The sequence below is a fragment of the Dasypus novemcinctus genome, chromosome 13 (assembly GCF_030445035.2).
Source record: "Dasypus novemcinctus isolate mDasNov1 chromosome 13, mDasNov1.1.hap2, whole genome shotgun sequence".
Classification (NCBI taxonomy): Eukaryota; Metazoa; Chordata; class Mammalia; order Cingulata; family Dasypodidae; genus Dasypus; species Dasypus novemcinctus.
In genome coordinates, this window is record NC_080685.1 from 64,219,470 (window position 1) to 64,245,084 (window position 25,615).

The following is a 25,615-nucleotide window of genomic DNA, read 5'->3' on the forward strand; positions in this document are numbered from 1 at the left end:
GTGTTCTTCCTTGTCCACTTCTGTTGTTGTCAGCGGCACGGGAATCTCTGTTTCTTTTTGTTGTTGTTTCGTCATTTTGTTGTGTCAGCTCTGTGTGTGCGGCGCCATTCCTGGGCAGGCTGAACTTTCTTTCCTGCTGGGCGGCTCTCCTTACAGGGCGCACTCCTTGCGCGTGGGGCTCCCCTATGCGGGGACACCCCTGCGTGGCATGGCACTCCTTGCATGCATCAGCACTGCGCATGGGCCAGCTCCACACGGATCAAGTAGGCCCAGGGTTTGAACCGCGGACCTCCCATGTGGTAGATGCCCTAACCACTGGGCGAAGTCCGCTTCCCTAAACTTTTAATTTAAATCTATTTCCTTATTGATTTTTTGCTAGATGTCCTATCCATTATTGAATGTAGCATGTTGAAATCTTCTGCTATTAATGTAGAACTGTCTTTCTCTTCAAATCTGTCAATATTTGTTTTGTATGTATTGGCCTCTCCTAGTAGGTACATATATATTTATAATTCTTTTTGTTGAATTGACTCCTTCATCAGTATATAATAATCTTCTTTGTTCCTTGTAATGGTTTTTGACGTAAAGTCTATTTTATCTGATATAGCTTCCTGAGCACTCTTTTGGTTACTATTTGCAGGGTATATGTTTTTTCCTTTCTTTCACTTTGAGCCTACTTGTGTCTTTGAATTTAGGGTGACTCTCTTAAACAGCATAGAGTTGGATCGTGCTTTTTTATTCATTCAGTCAATCTCTGTCTTTTGACTGGAGAGTTTAAGCTATTCACATTTTTAAAAAATACTGATAATGCAGGACTTTCTCCAGCCGTTTTCTTACTTGATGTTTGTAAGTATAAAACTATTGTCCCTCAATTTTTCCTTTAATTCAGAAGAAGTTACTGATAATGCTTGTCTTTCTCTTGCCGTTTTCCTACTTGGTCTTCGTGAGTCTTTTGTCTTTTGTTCCTCAATTCTTCTGTTAATATCTATTTTCATATTTGTTTGTTTTTCTGGCTATGAGTTCCTTCTCATTGCTTCTGTATGTTTTTTTCATATATTTTCTTTGTGGTTACCATGGGACTTAAATTTAACATCCTAAATCTGTAATAATCACATATGGTTTGATACCATCTTAACTTCAATAGCATACACATACACTGATCTTATACCTTTCCCTCTCCCCACCTCTTTGCTGTACTTTTTATAAATTATAACTTTATACCAGGGCTTATTAACCTTTTTTGGTTCCACAGACACTCTTTGCCAGTCAGGTGGAAACCAGGGACCCCTTCTCAGAATGTAGCGGCATTCAACATTAGAATGTATGACATGTATGACATTCAACATTAGAAGATAGAGAAAATAAAGATAATAAGTTGACTTTTTTCAAGCTCACAGACACCCTGTAATTTTTCCATAGGCCCCTGATTAAGAATCACTGCTTTATATATTGTCTAAAGCAATAGATTTACCCTTACTTCTTATGCGTTTGCATTGTAGATCCTAGAAGAAATAAAAAGTGGAATTACATACCAAAAAAATACAATACAATAATACTTGCACATATAATTACCTTTTTAAGAGATCTTTATATCTTCATGTCACTTCAGTTGACTGTCTGTTGTCCTTTTCTTTCAGCCTGAAGAACTCCCTCTAGCATTGCTTATAGGGCAGTTGTAGTAATTAGAACTTCTTCAGGTTTTTGTTTTGTTTTGTTTTGTTTTTGTTTAATATCTAGTCATGTCTGTATCTCCCTCCTTTTTGAAAGACAGTCTTGTCAGATGTAAACTTCTTGGTTAGCAGTTGGTTTCTTTAGCACTTAAATATTTTGTCCACTTGCCTTCTTGACTATATCTGCGCTGTCCAATATAGTAGCTACTAGCCACATATACCTATTGAGTACTTAGAATGTGTCTGATGTGAGTGAGGAACTGAATTTTAAATTTCATTGAATGTTAATTTAAAGTTAAAAATTTATACTTATTTGAAGAAAGTGGATGTAGCTCAAGTGATTGGGCATCCATCTACTATACGGATGACCTGGGTTTGATCCTGGGGCCTCCTGGTAAAGGCAAGCCAGGCCTGTGCAGAGAGCAATGCAGCAAAATGATGACACAACAAAAGAGAGATTCAGGGAAGAGTCAAGGTGAAAGACAACAGAAACCAAGAACTGAGGTAGCACAAGTGACAGGATACCTCTTTCCCACATCATCGGTCCCCAGGATTGAATCCCGGTAAAGTCTAGAGGAGAAAATGAGAAGAGAAGACAAAAAGAAACAGACACAAAAGATCACACAGTGAACTGACATAGATAGCAAAACTGCAGGTTTTGTGGGGGACAGAGAGAAAAATAAATTACATTTGGTAACTTGGGTATACTCCTCTACCTTTTCAGCATTAAATTTTATGAAAACTAAATACAGATCAAGTATTTAGGATAAAAATTTAGCTTCTGAGTTGAATAGTGGTATAAGTGTGAAATACACCTCAGATTTTTCATGATTTATTAATTTCATGTCCTGGTTTGAGTCTTTTGTGGATCCCAGGAAATTGTGTTCTTAAGCCATTCATTCCTGTATGTGTGTGTGGGGGGAGGAGCTTTTGATTAGATTCTGTTAAGGGACCTTTTGATTAGATTCTTCAATTAAGGGCTTTTGATTAGATTGTGGGACCTAGGGTGGGCCTTAATCCTTTACTGGAGTTCTATATAAACTAAGGAGAGAGAAGAGAAAGAGTTGCCGTTTTACCCTGCCTTGTGAAAAGAGGACTGTAGAATCATCTGCAGCTGCAGAAAGAGAAACCCTGAGAGACTGAGAGAGAGGCCGGATGCAGAGCAGCCCAAAGCTAAAGGAGGCTGGGGAGAGATGAGCCATATGCCTGATTGCCCACAGCTGAACTCAGGGATAAACTGAATCTAGAGAAGAAGGTGCAGATGGCTGCCATTTTCCCTTGCCACGTGGCAGGTGTCCAGGATTGGCAGCAGCTGGTTTTTTGGTGAGACAGCAACTCTGATGATGCTTTGATTTGGATGTTTTCACAGCCTTGGAACTGTAAGCTCTTACCCTAACAAATCCCCGTTGTAAAAGCCAACCCATTTCTGGTATTTTTCATTGGCAGCCTTTAGCAAACTAAAACATTTCACCTGTTTCTTTTTACCTCTTTAAATATGACTGCTAGAAAATTTAAAATTACATATATGGTTCACAGTATATTTCTATTGGAGTGTGGTGATGTGGACCATAAGGAGTTTCCCTCAAAGAATTATTTTTACTAAGTATTAAAACATTTGTGAAATTATATTTGTCACCTTTAGGCTTTTTAGTTAACATTTTAAAATATACCAATATCTTAATTAGCTAAAAGTTTTCATTCATTCACCGTATTTATTCAGGGAAGACTATGTAATTAAGCACTCTTTCAGGCATTTTGGGGGGCTATAGTATGAATTATGCTTTCAGAGATTAATTGAAGAAATAACATGTTAGGATGTGGCATGTGCTGTTAAAGATACAAATTGAAGTGATTGGGGACTTCAGAGAAAATTCTGGGAAGGTTTTATGAAAGGGTGTATCATCTGCCTAAAAGTAGGGAGAATTTTGTTGGTAACTGGAGAACAGCATTCCTGGAAGAAAAATGTAGTTAAAAAAAAACACGAGAGTCAGAAGTGTCTGAACATATTTCATGGAGGGAGACAGAAAGAGACAAGGTTGGAAGCTAAATTTGGGGATATTAAATACCTAGGCTTTTTAGTTTGGGCTTTATTTACATAGAATGGAAATTCACTTTCTGTATTTGAGCTGGAAATTGATGTATTTAGAATTGTTTGATATGATATATTTGGAAACTGTACAAATAAAGTCATAGTGATTATTTAGGGAATCTTTGCCAAAACCCAAGTAAGAGACAATTACACTCTGAATAAGATTACCAGGAACATCTATGAGGGATATTGCATGGGTATAATGAGTAGGGCTTTAATAACTGGTTATATATGAAGGGAGAGGAAGGGGGAGAGTTCAGTGATGATAATTGAGATTGGCACTAAAGAAATAACACGTTTACTGGAAATAATGAACAAAGGAATGAATGCATTTATGTTTATAGTGGCAGTAGGCTTTGTATTAGTCAGTCAAAGGGGTGCTGTTGCAAAATACCAGCAATTTGTTGGTTTTTAGAAAGGTTATTTGTTTGGGGTAGGAGCTTAATTTACTTCTCTCACCAACGTCTATTTTCATGTCTTGAAGCAAGATGGCTTCTGACATCTGCCAGAGTTCAGGCTTCTTGGGTTCCTCTCTTTGGTCTTGCTTCCCTCCAGACTCAGGGTTCATCTCTTCTTAGGGCTTGCTTCTCTTTGCTCTGTTTGCTTACTTCCCAGGGCTTCAGCTTAAGACACCAGCATCAAACTCTAACATCAAAACTTCAACATCAAAATCTTTCCAACTCTGTCCTTTGCCATGCCTTTACCCCTTGTTAAATGGGGATTCAACACCCTACTGACAAGGCTCGATCAAAGCCCTACTCATAATTTAATCACACCCAGTTTATAAACATAATCCAATATGTTTTTGGAATTAATAACTATATCAAACTGCTACAGACTTAATGGAAAAGCACTTTTATTTTGTAGAAATTATTTGTCTTTATGAAATTTTTCTTTATATAAAAAGCATTACAACTATAAAATATTGAAAAGGTGGCTTATAGGAAACTGTTATATTTAATAGCCCTTTATTACAAAAGTAATGTGTGTGCATTGGATAAAATTAGAACTTGGAGTTAAAATTTTTTATAGCATTAAATTACTGCCACCATTAAGACATTCAAGTCTTTTTGTCATATAGAAAAGGCTTTTTAATCAGAATATGACCATGCAGCATATACTGTTTTTATTTTAAGTATATGATTCAGTGAATTTTGACAAATATATATAAAGTGTAACCACCCTCTATTCAAAATAAAGAATGTTCCCCAACTCCCCAAATTTTCTCAGGCCCCTTTGTAGTCAATCCCACCTCTCCTTGATTCTGTACCCCTCAGGCAATCATCAGTTTTATTTTTATCACTATATATTACTTTTGCTTCTTCCATAACTTCAAAAATGGAATAATGCAGTATATACTCATGTCTGTGTTCTTTTGCTCAGCATAATGTTTTTTTAGATTAATTCACATTGTTGCATGCATCTTTCATTCATTTCTATTTACTGCTGAGTACTGTTCCGTGGTACTGTATGAGTACTGCTTTCATTACATCCTACATATTATGTGTGTGTTTCCACTTGATCTCAGAGCAAAATGTTTTATAATTTCTCTGGTGAATTTTTTTTTTTTAACTCTGTTTAGAAATGTGTTATTTCATTTCTAAATATTGGGGAAATCCTCCAGTTTTCTTTCTGTATTGATTTATAGTTCTGTAATATTAGTTCTTTTAAATTGTTTGAGCCTTGTTTTAGGGCCCAGCATATGGTCTATCTTAGTGACTGTACATGTGCATTCTTTTGTTGGGTACAATGTCAGTTAGGATGTTTGGTTAGTAGTGTTGGTCAAACCTTGCTGGTTCTTTTTCTACTTCTGTCAGTTACTGAGAGTGATATTTTGAAGTCTCCAAATAATTATAGATTTCTCTTTCCTCTATTTCTACCAATTTTTGCTTTATGTGTTTTATAACATAATATTAAATGCATATATATTTAAGCTTGTACATTCTTGATGGCTTTAACCTTTAATCATTATGTAATATCCCTTTATCTGTATAAATACTTCTTGTTCTAGAGTCTGATTTTTCTGATAACAACATGTCTACTTCAGCTTTCTTACATTTAGTGTTTGCATGGTGTCTTAGTTTGCTGCAGGGCTGCTGATGTAAAGTACCAGAAATGGGTTGGCTTTTATAATGGGCATTTTATTTAGGGTAAAAGCTTTACAGTTCTGAGGCCATGAAATGCCCCAATCTCGTCACCATCAGAGGTGCTTTCTCACCAAAGTTATCTACTGTTGATTCTGGTGTCCTGCCACGTGGTGAAACAAGATGGCCACTGGTATCTGCCAAGGTCTCTGTCTTCCCCTCCAGAATCTACTGTCTCCTGAAACTCAGGTGTGGGCAACCAGGCATAGGGCTTGTCTCTTTCTAGGCCTCAACTCTCAGTCTTGGCTACTCTGCTTTCATCCCAAGTTCAGCTGTGGTCTTCTATCAGACATATGGCGCATCTCTTAAGCCTTGAGCTAGTCCTTGGGCCCAGCCTCTTAGGGGCTTTTTTCTGTACCCCTGTGCTCTGCTGGTTCCAGACTGTGGGACCTCTCTCAGCCATCACGCTTTTCTGTTTTCCTGCAGTCCTCTCTCTCACATGGATCAATATGGCATTCCTTTTCTTCTGTGTCTGTCTCTCTCTGTGTCTCCATTTATAATAGGTCCAGTGAGAGGGCAGAGGCTCAACCTGAGTCACACCTCATAGATATAGTCCACATCAAAAGCAGTCTAATCAAGTGATCTAAAATGAATCTAATACAATCAAAGGGTACTACACACACAGGAATAGGTTAGTTTAAGAACGTAATCTTTTTCTTTTGGGGATTCATCAAAGAACTTGAGAACACTTCACACATGTTATATTATTTTTATTTTCCTGTTTAGCAAAGAACAACTGAAACACTGGGTTTTGATTGATTGATGTTGGAATCACCAAGAAGCTAGGCTCTGTCTTTCCTTTTGAGGAACAGGATGGGAGAATATAATAGAACTTACTTGATTTTACATTATATCTTAGATGCAATCTAAGTGTGTGGATTTGTTAAAAAAGACATCCCCTCCCCCCCTTTTATCACAGATTCGTGAATTATTCTTACGGGCTGTAGTTTTTGTTTCTAAGCCTGAAAATCACTTGAAATGATGACTTAAGAGTCCCTTCAAGGAACGTTCTGCTATTGCCAAGGAAGTCTGTGGATGTTTATTTCTCTTGGATAATTCATGCAAGAAAATAGTAAAGCTGTGCTATTTGGTAATTGTTTCATTAATTAAAAAATTATGAAAAATTATGTTTTGCATTCTGATGAAGAGGAAGAGACAGTATGAACAACTAGAAAAACCTGGGAAAGTACCTATGCTAGAGGATAAAAATCAGGGAGATTGACTGCAGAAGAATTCTTTAGGTTTAAGGGAAAGGGAATATGAATGTGTCTTATGCTGTTAAAAGGCAGACTCTGAACAGAACATAAGAAATAAAAATACTCACAATTTAGCTTTGAATGTGTGAATTGTTGAAAATTGAAGTCTGTCCTAGTTTGCTTATCTAACAAAAGCAATATACCAGAAATGAGTTGGCTTTTACACAAGCTTACAGTTCTGAGGCTGTGAAAATGTCCAAATCAAGACAATGATTTCTTCCTGAAAACTGCTTGCTAGCAATCCTGGACTCCTCTGTGACATGGCAAGACACATGGTGGCCTCTGCTGGTCTCTCCCTTCCCTTTCAGGTTTCTTACTTCTGTGACTTTCTCTTCTCTTCTGAATTTCTTTCTCTTATAAAGGACTCCAGTAATTGGATTAAGACCCATGGTGAATGAGGTGGGTCATATCTTAAGATCCTCCTCACCAGAAGTTCCTACTTACAATGGACCCAACTCACAGGAATGAATTAACTTTATGAACATACTTTTTTGGAGTTCATACAGCGTCAAACATATTGGAGCACATATTGGGAGCATGTATGTCTGTCTGACTCAGTCTGGTGGTGGATCTAGGGACTTGATGTTCCAGAACTCATTTTGCAAATCAAAGGCAGCAGGCAGAGCTCTTCTACAGGATGTTGTGGGAGACCATTCAAGTCGTATTGTCTGGGACTCGCCTTAGGTTATAAGGAAATTGTTCCACAAGGAGTAGAGTTACCCCTATTTACATACTGTGGTGCCTCTCTGTCATGTGGTAGCTTGAAGCACTGAACCTGGACACACTCATCAATGGCTGGCCCTAAAGGTAGAAGCAGCTTGCTCAAAGATAAAGCAGTGTAGGAACAATTAAGTCAAAGTGGCCTAAGACAAAGGATTATCTCATTCAAGACATACAGTGGGGTGGGTGGGGATGGAGTCTGTTTTATAAGAAATAGAATGGGCTTTTGGATTCCTTGGGAATTCTTAGGACACAAGTATATGCATAGGACAAGATGCATGCTCAGAAAGAAACATGAGAGGAACCTGCATTTTTAAGTTGGGCTCATCTTCTGGTAGGAGGGCTAAAATTGAAAAGGAGACAGACCATCAGCCAAGGCTGAGCCAATTTGTAAAGACTGAACGGTTTTTTTTGAGTTGGTTGGTTTATTTTTGTTAGCTCTTGACACTCAAGGAAATCTTTTGTCATTATCAATAACTGGATACAACTTTAGGAACAAATGACTCAGGGACTAAATCACAGAGCTAACATTAAAATTTTAAAAGTACCATGTGCGTCAAAAGATTAGAGGACAAAGAAACGGGAAATGATAGTCTATCCAAAGGAATAAGATGATCCTACAGAAGCCATTAACAAAGAATATCAGACTTTGGAATACTGGGCAAGAATTATAATGATCCTCACTGTGCCCACACAGATAATGAAAAACACAGAGAAAGAAATAAAGGATATCAGGAAAATGATGAATGAACAACATGAGTTTCAATAAAGATATAGAAACTGTAAAAAGGAACCAAACAGAAATATTGAAGTTGAAGACCACAATAACTGAAATTTTAAAATTCCCTAGAGAGTTTCAAAAGCAGATTAGAGTTTACAGAAGAAAGAATAAATCAGCCTGAAGATAAGACAATTGAAATTATTCAGGCTGAGCAACAGAAAGAATAAAAGAACAAAAATTAATAACAGTGTAAGAGACCTGTGGTATAACTTCAAGTATACCAATATACACATTAGGGGAGTCCCAGAAAAGAATGAGAGAAAAGGGCAGAAGGAATATTCAAAGAAATAATGTAAGGGAACGCTCTCTGTTTAACAAAACACACAAATACGTACTCTTTCCAGAAATTCAAAGACTGTTAAACAGGATAACTTCAAAGAGAACCATGCCCAGACACATAGTAGTCAAACTGTCACATGCCAAGGATAAAGAGTGTTCTGAAAGGTACAAGAGAAAAGCAATGTGTTTTGTACTAGGGAATCCCAATAAGATTAAGTGCCAATTTCTCATCAGAAAACATGGAGAGAAGAAAACAGTGGGACAAAATATTTAAAGTGCTGAAAGAAAATAATTGCCAACCAAGAAATTTTTATCAAGCGAGTTTTTCTTTAAAAAATGACGGGTGATTAAGATGATCCTAGACAGAAAAACTGAAGGAGTTCATCTCCATTAGACTTGCCCTAAAGCAGTGTTAAAGGGAGTTCTTTACACTGAAAGAAAAGGATACTAGACAGTGGATCAAAGCAGCTCTTAACTCCAATAAGGTAACATATGGGTAATTATAAATGCCAGTACTGTTGTATTTTTTTTACATATAACTAATTTTCACTTCTTAGTGATTCTAACATGCAAATGCATAAAAGGTAATGATAAATCTCTGGTTTTGTACATATAGTATATAATTTTTATAACAAGCACAACAGAAAGATCTGGGAGATGGAGGATAGTAACAGTGTGTATGTTCTTGAAGTTAAGTTGGTATCAAATTTAATTTACATTAAAAGCATGAGCTATAAAGAAAAAAGAGATAAATGGGCCTTTATCTAAGTTAAAATATTTTGTGTATTAAAGGTCTTCATCAAGAAAGTAAAAAGACAACCTACAGGGAAGCAGATTTGGCTCAACTGATAGAGCATCTGCCTACCACATGGGAGGCTCAGGATTCAAACCTAGGGCCTCCTGACTCGTGTGTGGTGAGCTGACCCACATGCAGTGCTGATGCGCACAAAGAGTGCCATGCCACACAGGGGTGTCCCCTGTGTAGGGGAGCCCCATGCACAAGGAGTGTGCCCCTCAAGGAGAGCCACCTTGCATGAAAAAAGTGCAGCCTGCCCAGGAGTGGCACTGCACACATGGAGAGCTGATGCAGCAGATGATGCAACAAAGAGAGACACAGATTCCCAGTGCCGCTGACAAGAATACAAGCGGACACAGAAGAACACATAGCAAAAGGACAGAGAGAACAGACAACTGGGGAGAGGGGGAAGGGGATAGAAATACATAAAAAATAATAAATCTTTAAAAAAAAGAAAGACAACCTACAGAGTGAGGGGAAATATTTGGAAACACATCCAATATGGTTTAATATCCAGAACATATAAAGAAATCCTACAACTCAACAAAAAAAAAGACAACCCAATTTAAAAATGGACAAAAGATGTGAACAGGCATTTCTCCAAAGAAGCTATTCAAATGGCCAATAAGCACAAGAATAGATGCTGAACATCATAGCCACTAGGGAAATGCAAATCAAAATCACGAGTAGCCACTGGATGGCTACTACTTGAAAAAAAAAAAAAAGGAAAGTGACAATTGTTGGAGAAAATGTGGAGAAATAGAAACACTCATTAATTGTTGAGAATGTTGGAAGACAGTTTGGCAGTTTGACCGTTCCTCAGAAAGTTGTGTATAGCAGTCCTACTTTTGGGACTATACCCAAGAGAATTCAAAGTCAGTAGTAGAGGAGATATTTCTGTGCTCTTGTTCATAGAGGCATTATTCACAAATGCTAAAAGATGGAAGCAACCAAGTATCATCAGCAGATGAATGGAAAAATAAAATGTGATATAAGCATACAATGGAATATTATCCATCCATAAAAAGGAATGAAGTTCTGATGCATGTTAAAACATAGATGAACCTTTAAAACATCATGTTGTGTGAAATAAGCTAGGCACAAAAGGATGAATATTGGATAATCTTATATGAAATAAGCAAATTCATAGCAGCAGAAATTCAAATACAGGTTATTAATGGTCTGGATCATGGTAGGGAATGAGATGTTGATACTTGATTGGTAAGGGCTTCTGTTTGGGGTGATGGAGAAGTTTTGGGGATGGATAGTGGTGATGGTGGCACAACATTTTAAGGTAATTGGTGCTGCTAAATTTGGTAATCTTATCCTTTCTCATGGACCTTAACTAAAACCTTGATTCTGACGACTCCTAAATGACTATCGGTAGTCTAAACCTTTCACTGAAAACCCAAACTCTTCAACAAACTGCTGATTATATCCACTTGATTGTCTAGTAATCATCTCAAACTTATCATCCTTACCAAAAATAACAATAATAACTGCTTGTAACACTTAACATGTGCCAGTCATTATTAATTGAAAACAGACTCTTCCCTCTAAATTCACTTTTATAGTTTTCTTCATGTTAATAAGTGGCAAAACTGATCCAGTTGTTTAGGCTGAAAACCTTGTTATCATGTTTGATTTCTTCTCTCCCTTGCCCTGTCCTCTCAAAATTTAGTCCATTGACACTTGCTGTTTGTCAGTCTCCTCACTTATTGCCATCTCCGCTGCCATACTGGTCCAGGCCAGTCAATTCTGGCAGAGTTGAACCTGTTGAAATCTAAGTTAGTGCATGTAACATCTTTGCTCAACATCTCTAGAGGTTTCCCATCCCTCAGAAAATCTGGGCCAAGTTGAGCGACTGGATGACTGTAGCCAAAGTCATGTGAGACCAGCAGAACTGCCCAGCTGAGTCCACCAAGAACTGCAACTGCAGTCATTCAGTGGCTCAGCTTCACCTTTATAATGGTCCCGTGCAGCTCCACTCAAATGTCTGGAGCCTCAGCTAAGATAACTGGCAGCTGGGAAGACAGGACCTCTTTTTCACATGGTCTCTCACTTTCAAGTCTTCATCACATGTTGATAGTGTTACAAAAGGGCATGCCCAAATGCCCAAGTGCCTATCAAAGCCTCTGTGTCATATTTGCTTAAGTCCAGTTGACCCAAACTTGTAACATGACCAAGCCCAGAATCAGTTCATGAAGGCCATTCACAAGGAAGGGTATGGTTGTCTGGAGGTATGTGATTTTTTTGGGAGCCATTAATATATCAATCTGCCATATATGAGCTGCATCAAGGTTTAATTTATTAAATTATTTTATTATAATAGAGCACCCCTTTAGTCAGATAGAAAAATAAGAAAAAAGGAATCTGACTAAATAAATCTGATTTCTGTAAGTAGGAGCTAAATAATTGTTCCTTGGTAGAAGATGACCAGATTTGACTTTTTTTTTAATTTCAAAGACTGCATAGAATTAGAGAATATTCTATGTGTTCCATAATAATTTACAGATTCTTTAAATTAAGCAATCAGATGGCTTAAATAGTGTTCCTAAGCTGTTTCAGTGAACTTATCCATCTCCCATGTTAAACTCCTACTGCAAATTGGGAAGTTGTCCTTTGTTTTTCCCTAATTTAAATTTATATGGTACTTTACATTATATACAAGGACTTTTCACTTAGGCTTTCGTGTATATTTTCCCATTTTATAATTGCAAGGGTCCTGAGAGTTATATTGGGCAGGTAGTTATATTTTCATCATAAAATTGGTATTCACATTTACCCATCAAGATTTCTGAAAAACAGTTCATTTATAGAGAATCCATTTAATTATCACAAAGAATAAACAACGTATAATTTGGGGGGGGGGTTGTAGAACCCAATTACATCGTGTTCTCCATGAGTCAGAGAAAATGGTATTTATGTTAATGTCTTTTTTTTTTCTTTTTTTTTTTTAAATGTTACATTAAAAAAATGAGGTCCCCATATACCCTCCACCCCCCTCACCTCACTCCTCCCACATCAGCAACCTCTTTCATCATCGTGGCACATTCATTGCATTTGGTGATGTCTTATTCCAGCAGAACTGGAAAAAAATAGTGATACGTTTTAGATATTCCACAGGCCTTTCTATTTCTTTGTGATTTTTAACACCTCCATTTTTATCCTTTAATTTCAGTTTCCTCAAATAGCTGGTGCCAAATGATAAATTTTCAGAATTCCGTTTTCTATATAGTGCATAGAGTAGTAAAGAAAAAGGTACTTTTCATCAAGTTGCTCCCGCCCGCCCCCGTGGTAAGAATTTTAAGTGGACTCTTACAAGAATAAATATTAGCTCTTAAACCTCTAGTTTAAAATATCAGTTTCTGTTTGGAAATTAATTACATTTAAATTGCAACACTAATCTTTTTTTTCCCATATAGTACTATTTTTTCTTCCCCTAATTGCTTCAAACAGGAGATTGATGATTTATATGCTTTGCTTTAAACTTTGTCTTTTGGGCACTGGACTGTTCGGGATTGCATGAGTTGATCAATGTAATTAAGGAGTTGCTACTTCGTTGCATTCAGTTTCTTGGAGAATAGGTATTAAGAAATATTAAACACAGGAAGTGGATGTGGCTCAAGCATTTGGGTGCCTGCCTACCACATGGGAGGTCCTGGGTTTGGTTCCCAGTGCCTCCTAGAGAAGACAAGCAAGATAGCAAACTGGTGCGATGGGCTGGTGCAGCAAGCTGATGCAACAAGATGATACAACAAGGAGACACAGAGAAAACACAATAAGAGACACAAAGCAGGATATGGAGGTGGCTCAAACGATTGAGTACCTCTCTCCCACATGGAAGGTTCTGGGTTCAGTTTCTGTTACCTCCTAAAGAGAAGACGAGCAGACACAGAGAGTGCACAGCAAAAGGACATGGAGCGCACCCAGTGAGCACAAACAATGAGGGGGAGGGGGAAAATAAATAAATCTTAGGAAAATAAGAAATGTTAAATAATAATAGTACCTTATTTGTCTGTTTATACTTTTCATCTGCTTTATCTTAGTTGTTTCTAAATCTGACAGGGCTAGAATTAAGAAAGGGAGTTTAACAGTGAGATTTGTGTGGTAGAGGTTAGAAAACAGTGCAGAGAAAGCAGGCGCTGGTTTTATGGGGATTAAAGCTATTGCCTGGAGCAAGAAGTATTCTGTAGCCCAGGGTAAGAACATTAGATCTGATCTGCTGCAGAGATTGAGTATTTTTGGAAGTCTCACAGGAAATATATTTTATAGTAACTGTATAAGAGAATTAGTTTTGTCAAAAGCACATGGAATTAATTTGTGAGACAATGTGATGAGGAAGAGGATATGATATTCTAACTTGGACCAGAAATAGGAAATAGGAGGTAAAATAGAAAAGAAAGATTGATGTAAGCCATGCTGTGGGAGCAACAGTAACTTTCCTTTTTTGGTCTTTATTAGGTTTCAGGCATTAGTGTAAGAGGTTTTGTGATCAATACCTCATTTTACTGAAGAGGAAAAGGTCAGAGATAGCTGATAAGAGGAAGGAAGATCAAGAATTAGATTTGGACAGTTCGACTACATATTTGTCATTTAACCCCTGCACAATATGCCACCTTTCTAGATTTTGTTCCTATGAGTATATCAGTCTGGAAGAGATTCATATCTTCTCATTTTGTTGAAATCTGGTGTTACTAGCCAGTGCTAACTGAAGGCCAATAAGAAGAGAAGATGTAAAGAGTAGATTAGTGAAGTAGAAGATAAAGTAGTAGAAGATAGAAAGAGTGGAAAGCTTGTGATTTGTTTTTAGGAATCAGGTGTCCATATGAATCCATAAACCTGGGTGGTATTTATTTATTTATTTATTAACCAGGAAATATCCCCAAATCTCTACCTCTCCTCCTCTGAATTTTAAAGGCTTTTTTCCCCTTGGCCTATCTGTTATATTAATAGTGAGACCATTTTAAGATGAAATTATAATTCATCTTGTTCCAAATACCAGCACATCCGTCATTTAACAAATAGTGGATACCTAGTAAACACTGCTAGATTTTAGGAACTAACAGAAAAATAATGGTTCAGAGTTTTTTGCATGTTTGAAAGTGGAGGATTTGGGCTAATGGGAATGTTATTCCCCTTTATAATAAGTCTTAAAACTTAAGGAAGGGGAAAAGGTTGTGGCTCAACTGATAGAGCATCTGCCTACCATATGGAGGGACCAGGGTTCGATACCCAGGGCCTCCTGACCTGTGTGGTGAGCTGGCCCACGCGCAGTGGTGCCATGCACAAGGAGTGCTGCGTCACGCAGGGCTGTCCCACGCACAGGGTATACTCCGCAAAAGGAGAGCTGCCCTGCACGAATAAAGCTCAACCTGCCCAGGAATGGCACCGCACACATAGAGAGCCGATGTAGCAAGATGATGCAACAGAAAAAGCGACAGTTTTCCAGTGCCGCATGACAAGAATGCAAGCAGACAGAGAAGAACACATAGTGAATGGATGCAGAGAGCAGACAATGGGGGGGATAGGGATAGAAATAAATAAAATAAATCTTTAAAATAAAAAATATTTAAAAACTTAAAGAAGACTGAGAAGTGAGTGCTTCTGGAACCTTAAGTGCTAAAGACCAAATAGGTATAAACTGATTGGATTTATTTTCCTCCAAATTACTTGCATTGTTCCTCTCTGTACCCTAATTCCAAATTATGTCATTGTGTATATGTATTACAGTGTATTATAATATGGTGATTTAAAAAGCGCACTCTAGGCTTATTTATCTTCTAGCTGTTTACTCTTAGGCAAATTACTTTAATCTGTCTGCCCCCATTTTCTCAAAACGACAATGATGATAGTTCCTGCCTGCCTTGACAGTGATTATGATTAAATAATATTGGCAAAACAGAGTGCCTGGCACATAGTAAGTTCTCTGTGTTTGTTAAAATAGAAGAAAGAGAGAGAAACTTCAGTTTATTTAGGATTACTGTGCATTCATATATTCAAGTAGGGTTCAGAACCAATCAAACTAGATATTTATCTACATTTCATATTTTCTATGCTAAAGTTTGTGTATGTATGCATAAATTAATGCACATTCACTTTTACAAGGTTGGAAAATACAGATAGATGAAATCAACTAATTCCAGTTTCTATGGATAACTACCCTCTCAGTCTGTTTTGTATCCATACCTATACATCCATTTATAAAATTGGAATCGTTCCATATTTACTGTTTAAGAATTTAATTTGTGTATGGTAGATATTCATATTCTTAAGTTTTCTTCATAACTTGGTTTAAAGGCTATAGAATATTTCTTCTTGATATAACATGACTTAGTATGGTGGTTTGAAGCTGTATGTAATGCAGAAAGACATGGTCTTAAATTTAATCCATTCCTGGTGTATATATCCATTGTAAGTAGGACCTTTTAATGAGGCTACTTCAATTAAGGTGTGACCCACCTCATTCTGGATGAATCTTAATCCTATTACCGGAGTCCTTTAGAGATGAAATGAATACAGAGAGAGAGAGAGAGAGGGAGAGAGGGCTTGAGTCACAGAATCAAGAAGTTGAAAGCAGCGAAACCAGGAAGAGACCAGTAGATGCTGCCATGTGCCTTGCCATGTGACAAAGGAGCCCAGGATCACTGGCAGCCAGTGTTCAGGAAGAAAACATCATCTTGATGATGCCTAAATTTGGATATTTTCATGACGTTAAAACTTTTGTTGTTAACTAATAACTCCCATTGTTAAAACCCAGCCCATTTCATGGTTTATTGCTTTCAGCAGCCTAACAAACTAAAACAGGATGTGCCCCTGTTTATCCCTTCACCTATTGAAGGAATCTTGGTTGCTTTATAAGAGAATGAAATTCACATGGAGAAAGAAAGCCACAGAAGCAAAGAGCTGAAAGCATCAAAACCAGGAAGAGAAGGGAGGGACCAGCAAATGCTGCCATGTGCCTTGCCATGTAGCAGAGAAGCCAAGGATCACAGACAGTGAGTCTTCAGGAAGAATGCATCACCTTGATGATGCCTCAATTTGGACATTTTTCTTGGCCTCGAAACTGTAAGCTGATAAATTCTCATTGTTCAAGGTGATCCATTTCACAGTATTTGCTTGGAGCAGCCCAGGAAACTCAAACAGATTTTGGTACCAGAGGAGTGGGGTTCTGCTATTGCAAATACAAAAAAAAAATGTGGAAATGGCTTTGAAATTGGGTAATAGGTAGAGGCTGGAAGAATTGTTAGCTGGTTGATAGAAAAGACTTCGATTGCTTTGAAGAGACTTTATGTAGAGATATGTATACTAAAAGTACTTCTGATAAGGCCTTAGAAATTATGAATGTGTTTTTGGAAACTGGAAGAAAGGCAATCCTTGTTTTAAAGTGGCAGAGAACTTGGCAAAATTGAATTCTGATGTCTGCAGGAAAGCAGAAAGTATATCCTGATTTCTCTTTGGCAGCTTGTAGTAAAATGTGAGAGGAGAGGAGTAAGCTGAAAACTGAACTTCTGGGCACAAAGAAACCAGAAATTGATGCTTCGGGAAATTCTAAGCTTCCAGGAAGCAAGTCCCCAGAGAATAGTGCTACATATGAAGGCTTAATGGAACATGGATCCAGTCAGTCATTTCAGTGCAAGTCAGGTTTGGAGGTACAGTGTTCCAGAATGTATCTGTGGAAAGTCCTACTGTCTAATGGTTTGGATCCCTGTATACTACATGTAAAGCTGACAGGTTCTTTTTGCACGATCAGTATGAACAGAACCACTGCCAGCCTGGACTAAAAGGGACAAATTGAAGGGGAAATGACTCCAAAGACAGGGCCATGAAAGCTGAGCTCTGGACCAAAAACGTCTTCTAGGGCTAAGAGAGCAGACTTGTGTGTGGAAAGGGTGAGTATGTCCCAACACTTGGAGAAGGGGGGTCTTCTGCCACCCCAGAATGCTACCACCCCATTGTTCTCAGAGTTGGAGCCTCTTCCCTGGGAATTGTGGGGAGTTTAGCTGCTAAACCCTGTTCCAAGAGTTGAGCCTATGCCCTGGGCATTGCAAAGAATCTTGCTGTCACCCTGATGCTTGAAGAGGGTGGGCTCTCTGCCCCAGTGTTCAGAGAGAGCAGGGCTCTGTGCAAGAATTTGGAAGGGTTGGTGCTGCCACTCATCAGGTCCTAAGGACAAACCATCATTCTATAGATGACTCTCAGAGCTTGGAATATAGTGGAGTATGCCCTGCAGAGTTTTGAAGTTGCTTCAGAGCCATGACCCTTGTCTTCCTTAGTGTCTCCCTATGGGAATTGAAATGTTTATCTTATGTCTGTCTTTCCATTGTATGTCAGAAGCAGATAATTTGTTCTTTAAATTTCACAGGTCCACAGAGGAGGGGAATTGTACCTAGGACAGATGACACCTATAATCAATCTTGATGAAACTTTGTACTTAGTATTGTTACTGAAATGATTTAAAGCTTTTAAATATTGTCATAGAATTCATTGATTTTGCATGTAGAAAGAACATGCGTTTTTGGTATCTGGAGGTTGGAGTATGGTCTTTGAAGCTATATGTACACCAGAAAGAAATTTTCTTAAACTTAATCCTTTCATGTGCAACAATTGGTAAGTAGGATCTTTTGAGGAGGCTACTTCAGTTAAGGGTGTGACTCCACCTCATTCAGGATGGGTCTTAATCCTCTTACTGTAGTCCTTTATAAATGGAATGAATATAGAGATAGAAAGCCAGTGAAGCAAGAAGCTGAAATCAGCAAAGCCCAGAAGAGAGGGGAGAGACCAGCAGATGACACCATGTGCCTTGCCATGTAGCAGAGGAGCCATGGATTGCTGGCAACTGGTCTTTGGCAAGAAAGCATTGCTGTTTTAGTTTGCTAAAGGCTGCCAATGCAAAAATACCAGGAATGGGTTGGCTTTTATAATGGGAATTTATTAGGGTAAAATCTTACAGTTCTAAGGCTGTGAAAATGTCCAAATCAAGGCATCATCAGAGATGCTATCTCACCAAAGGTCGGCTGCTGGCAATCCTGTTCTCCTGCCACATAACAAGGCTATATCGGCTGGTCCCTGTCCTTCTCTTCCAGGCTCACTTTCTCTCCAAGCTCAGCCATGGGCCATCAGGCATATGGCTCATCTCTCCCAGGCTACATCTCTATAGCTTTGGGCTGCTGCGCTGATTCCAGCCTCTAGCCTCTCTCTCGGCCTCTTGGGGTTTCTCTCTCTTTCTGTGGCTGAAGGTGGTCCTGGAGCTCTCTCTCATATGACAGTGTAAAAATAGTAATTCTCTTTCTCTGTGTGTTTCTGCTTTCAGTTCTCCATTATTTTACTCTGGTGAAGGGATTAGGGCCCACCCTGGACATTACAGTCTAATCAAAGGTCTTTGACTAAAGGAATCTAATGAAAAGTGATATAACAGAAAGGTCGTACATACAATAGGCTTACACATACAGTAATGGGTTAACTTAAGCACATAAATTTCACAAAAGACTCAAACCAGGACAGTTGCCATGATGATCCACGACTTGGGCATTTTCTTGGCCTCAAAACTGTTAGGTAATAAATTCTTATTGTTGAAACTGATGGATTTCACGGTATATTCTAGGAAATTTAGCAATCCCTTATTGTTGGACATTAGGATTGATTGAAAATTTTCACTGTGGTAACATATATACAACATAAAATTTCCCATTTTAACCACTTTCAAATATACAATTCAGGGGTATTTTCATGCTGTGCTACCATCAACACTATCCTTTACCAAAACTTTCCACCACCCAAGCAGATACTCTACCTATTAAGCAATCATTCCCCATTTCCCTTCTCCCACCCCCTAGCCCCTGGTTACCTCTAATCTACTTTCTGTCTCTCTGAATTTGCATATTCTAGTTATTTCATATAAATGAGATCATATTTGTCCTTTTATGTCTGGCTTATTTTACTCAACCCATCTCATATTGTCTCATGTATCAGAACTTTATTCCGTTTTACAGCTGAATAATATTCCATTGTAGGTTTATACCATAATTTGCTTCTCCATTTATCTGTTGATGAGCACTTGGGTTATATTTACCTTTTGGCTATTGTCAATAATGCTGCTGTGAACATTGTGTACACATATCTGTTTGGGTCCCTGCTTTTAATTCTTTTGAATATATACCTAGAATTGGGATGTGCGATTGCTGGATCATGTAGTAATTCTGTGTTTAACTTTCTGAGGAACTGCCAATCAATTTCTACGGTGACTGCAACATTTTATCCTCCCACCAACAATGCATGAGGGTTCTTCTTTCTCCACATCCTTGCAAATATTTGTTATTTTCTGATTTTTAAAAATTAGTTGCTATTCTAGCGGGTATGAAATGGTATCTTTTTGTGGTTTCAATTTGCGCTTTTCCGTAATAACTAATGATGTTGAACATCTTTTTATGTGCTTATTGGCCATATATTTTCTTATCTTTTTGTTGTTAAGTTGTGGCAGTTCTTTGTATATTCTGAATATTAAACCCTTGTTGGGTATGTAATTTCCAAATATTTTCTCCCATTCTGTGTGTTGTTTTTTCACTTTCTCGATAAGTCCTTTGCACAAAGGTTTACCTTTATAACATTTTCAGCTGCATTATTTAGTTGAAAGTGTTTTAGGACAGTAGTTCACGTAATACAGAAGCAACAGAGCCATTTCAAATATGTAGCAGAAGAGATTTGAAACCCTTGTTTACAAATGTAGAGTGAAATATTGTTATTACAGAAACCCTTGGATCTCATTAACTTTTGTTAAGGTTATTTTCGTCTTATATCTTTAATTATTTTACTACTGTGTTAAATTAAGTTATGGATATTATATTTTGAAGTGGTTTGTTTATTTTGAAGTTGCATGTTGTTTTTTGGCCCAGAGATCTATCAATCACCTTCTCTAAAGCCTTTGGTATTGCTATTTTTCTAATCTGATTTTCAGTTCCTTGTTCTCAATCAAAGGATATTGTCACCCTCTTGTTTCCTTCATATCATTTCTTTTTACTTGGTCTTGTTGTATTATTTTTCTCCCTTACTATTGTCAAAATTATTTTTTTCCCTTACTATTGTCAAAGTTATTTTTCCCTCTTACTATTTACAAATAATTCTGGTCTGTTAATATTTACATTAACACTAGTTTTACTTCTCTTGCCTACTCATATCTTTGCTTTTATTTTCCTATCCTTGTTTGGAATTCTAATTGCCTAGTTCTCTAATTCATTATAAAGTATGTGCAGGCATTGATTACTTTACTGTTTTGTAGTCTTTCCTGATGCATTTATATATTGAGATACTAATTTTATTTATTGCTTTCATTTTATTCATCCTTTCACCCTTAAGGCATTTAATCATCTGTTTTTAAATGTGTATTCCAAGAAGGTAAATGAGGTGTTATAAAATGGGTTATTTTTTAAAAAAGCATTGAGTCTGATGGGATTGAAAAACAATGTTCTAACATATTTCATCTAATTTAATTTTATTTCTTTCTTTCTCCCCACCCCCTCCTTGTTTGCACTTGCTGTGTGCTATGTCTTTAGGAGGACCGGGAACTGAACCCAGGACCTCCAGTGTGGGAGGGATGTGCATAATTACTTGAGCCACTTCCATTCCCCTACTGTAGTTATTTTACCTAATTTAAAAATTGAGATGAGGAGAAATAACTTTCCACTTGATAGCTTAATCTAAATTTCTTATTTAACTGATTTGGGTTGTTGGACTTAACCACGTTCTGCTTGAGGTTTCAGATTTTGTATTTCTATAGAAATATTTAATGTACTGTGTATACACTAAAAAGATTCCAGTGTGATGAAAACAAAATCTGAATTTCAGATTACCAGATAAATAATCTTAGACTTACATAATTGAGCTTAAAAGGAAGTATATTACCAGTGCTCAGATGAAAAACCTTTCATATTCTTTTTCTAGAAACTTCTGAAACTTATATTTGAGCAACCTTGAATTTATATTTAGTCCAAAGTAATGTAAATTTATTTGAGCAACTATTTTCATATGGCAGGCACTGTGTTGGGCACTGGATATACATAGTTGAATAAGACATAGTCAGGAAGTGGTGTAACTCAAGCAGTTGGGTGCCTACCTACCACAAGGGAGGTCCTGGTACCTCCTAATAAAGATGAGCAAGACAGCAAGCTGACGTGTGGGGCTGGCGCAGCAAGTTGATGTAACAAGAGGATGGAACTAGATGATATAATGAGATGCAACAAGCAGGGAGTGAATGTGGCTTAATCGATTAGGTGCCTCTCTCCCAAATGAGAGACCCTGTGTTCAGTTCCCAGTGCCTCCTAAAAAGAAGATGAACAGACACAGGGAGCACAAAACAGACACAGAGAGCAGAGAGTGAGCACAAACAACGAGTGGGGGTGGTGGGTGGTAGAGAGGAGAAATAAATAAAATATTGAAAGAATAAATAAATAAAGCATAGACTTTGGTGGAGCATTATCTATAAAAAATAACTTCAGAAATGTTATGAGTGCTCTAATTGACATGGACATTAAGATGCACAGGAATACTTGGCCAGGGAAATAGGAGTTGTTGAGTCTTAAAATGTGAGAAGGGGTTATCCATACTAGGAGGGAAAGAAGGTGGCATTTCAGGTTCAGTGACAGCATGAATTAAAGATACTGAGGGACAAAATAGCAAAGAACTAATATGGGCTCATGAAGTGTAAAGTGGGAAGCTGTGGGACCTTTTATACTATGCTGAGGAGCTTGGGTTTTTTCATGAGGTATTTTCACTGTCTTTTCCACCAAAGGAGACTAAATGTGCATTTTGGAAGTAGAGAGGCAGAGTCCACACAGGCCCACTGCCTGTTTGAAATTGCTCTTAAGACTGGTGTTTTTTTTGGTTAAAAATTATGAAGAACTTTGTGTTTTACCCTCAAATTGATTACTGTGAGTTCTTAGTTTCAATTTGTAATTTCTAGAATGGAGATAATAGTGGCATATTAGCTATTAGGATTGTTGGAAGAAGTAATAACTACAATGATGATAAAATGACAGCCTTGATAATATAGCTAACACTTTGACTTTCTAAGAAACTGTCATAAGTGCTTTACTTCTGTTAACCTCATGTAATCCTCAGAACAACTCATTGAGGTGGGAACTTTTATTATCTCTATTTTCCAGTGAAACTGAGGCATTGAGAAGTATAAGGTTACACAGCTGGTTCTCATTTGATCTCAGGCAGTCTGGATCAAAGACATTTAGCTACTATTCTATACTCCTATTTTGTGAGACATTTTCAGCTGATCTTAGAATTTAAGCATTATTTCACCACTTAAAATTGTGGTTAAATTGCTTTACATGTTGTTTGTTTTTTTCCTTCAGTAAGAAGTCCAGTTTGAACAAACCATCTTGTACTGTGTTCTACAGGGCAGCCTCACCCTGGTATATAAGAACCCTGCTGGGTAATGGGTGTCTATTTGTCCTATAAGGATCACACACCTTTCAGACAGTGAGGGAGATTAGGATAACATTTCAGTCTAAAAGTGGAATTGATTAGAAACATATGAAACACTTTTCAGATGTATATTCTAAGAAACTAAATACAAAAAGGGGAAAAAAATCTTTGATATTTGTCCTTGTCTTTCACATTAAATTATTTCAAAGAGAAAATAATTCCGTTTTCTGCAAGAGGGTTTTCGGTTATTGTGGGTTAACTCATATTTTCCTCCTCTCCTCTATCTAGAATGTCTTAAACCATTCTACCCTATGAGAAATTGGATGTTCTTGCCAGATAGTCATTGTGGGAGAAAACGTTTCATTTAAGTCCCAGATGAGGACCGGAAACTTGAAATCAGAGGAGCATCTGAAATCAAGTAATATTAGGTAGGATAAAAATTACAAGGGATTTCTACGTGTTTTATTTCTTTTAGCGATGTATATTGAAATATTCATATTCTATGAATAACTAATATGAGACTTTTTAAAGCATTTGATATTAGCCAAGATGGGGGAGGGAAGTGTATTTGTTTAAATTTATGTGACTGTGAGAACTTCGGCATATGTTTACTTTGTCATGGGCATTTTTATCTTGTAGACCAAGGAATTTTTTTTTAACATTTATTGAAGTAAATTTAAGAAAATTCTGTGTTTATGTATGAGATCTCTGAATAATTATGATAAACATAGGGACATGATCCAGCTTGTAGATTATCTTCTGGAATGAAAATTCTTGTGTTTTCAATTATATGTATAGCAATTCATTTTAAAGCAGGGAGCATCAGCTCTTGGTTCTGTATGTCAGCATGAATACAGTCAAGCTTCGTGGATACCTATGTAAATAAGGATATGATAGTGTGCTAGAGAAGCCCTCTCCTACCTAGTAAATTAGTAACTCTTATCACAGGAGCCTTCCATCAGTTAAGATATAATATGTGAAGATCTCAGAGATGTGGCTTTTAACTAAGGGTTGACAGTTGTCCCTAGAAGTTGATAGCATGATAGTGACACTTACAGCCAGGCCTTTCCAGACCTGCTTTAGTATGTGGTGCTTATGAGAGCTGGCTTTGGAATCCAAGCTCTGCCTCTTCCTAGTTGTGTGACCTTGGGCAAATTATTAACCATTCTGAAATTCAGTTTCCTCATCAGCAAAATGGATATAAAATTACTACCCACTTGATAGCATTGTTACAAAGATTAAAGATTTAATAATATATGACAGCATGTGAACAGGACCTGACAAGTAATCAAAACTGTATTATTTGTTTTATTTTTTCTCTTTATTTTTTTTTAAATGTTACATTCAAAAAATATAAGAGGTCCTCATATACCCCCACCCCAAACTATGTTATTATAGTAGACTAGTTAATTCTTAACAGATAGGTGTAAAGTCTATAATTAATTACTTTAGCATTTCTATAATTTGTAGTTTATTTGATATGTTAGGACCAATTTTTAAAAGTATCTTTGTTAAATTTTAAAATGTGATCAAAGCAAATTCGGAGAGAAGCAAAAAAGAAAAGTCAAAAACATCCTAACTCAATTCATTTGTAATTGTTATGTATTTACCTCTGATTTCATTTTCTATGCATACTAAGAATGTAGTCATCATGATATTCAAACAGCATTGTGCAGTGGTAAAGAATCAAGGATTTTTGACCTCCATCGTAGAATGTTGCTTCTTCATTTCACTGTGCTGCTTTAGAAGCAATCCTATAAAGAAGTAGGGAGGAAAGGGACACCTGACTAGCCAGTCAGTAACCAGGTTAACTAAAGTAATTTGGTGGTCATTTTAGTATTCATGGCACAGTTGGTTCACTCCCTTCCCTCCTTGAGTGGTCACTTAGGTTGTTTTTTTATGTAACTCACTCATCTTATATATTTCACATAACAACTCTGAAGGATATTTGTATACCTGTTTTACAGATGAGGAAACTAAGGCTTCATAGAAAGAACCTCCAAGGTAGCACTAATAATATATAGGAAAGCCCAGATTCAGGCATAAGTCTTTCTGTGTTATAACATTTTCTACTACATAAAACTGACTCCTGTATAATGTACATTTTACCGTTTATTCATTTAACAAATTTTTGGTGAACAGGTACCCTATGCCAGGCATATTCTAAGTGCTATACCCTGAGTACCATCTGTCCTTGTGCTCGTTTTACTTTATTGAAATTCTCTTCGTGTGCCTTTGTATCTTCTACTGTATCCTGAATTCCTTGAAAATAGTACTAGCCATCATTAGGGTTAACATGAGAATTATCATTTTGATTATATAAAATAAAAATTCACAACTCGTTTCAATTTGTACTTACTAGTTGTATTTCATTTTTTGAATGATCAGTTGAGTCCTCTGCCCTTTAACTGTTGATATCTTAAAATATTTCATATTATTTTTCATAATG

General features: G+C 37.1%; 1 protein-coding gene across 13 annotated transcripts in view; it reads left to right on the top strand.

Annotated features, from left to right (window-relative positions):
* The window catches only part of SMG7 (SMG7 nonsense mediated mRNA decay factor), a 109,760-nt gene that overhangs the window by 42,920 nt on the left and 41,225 nt on the right, over positions 1-25,615 (top strand). For 7 of the 13 annotated variants that reach the window (XM_058274834.2, XM_058274838.2, XM_058274830.2 and 4 more), the window contains exon 2: positions 23,455-23,594. The exons of the other annotated variants lie outside the window; for them this stretch is intronic. In XM_058274834.2, coding sequence (XP_058130817.1) covers positions 23,542-23,594 — 53 coding nt within the window. In that variant the 5' untranslated portion in view covers positions 23,455-23,541. The remainder of the gene's footprint in view (positions 1-23,454; positions 23,595-25,615) is intronic. 13 annotated transcript variants of the gene reach the window in all.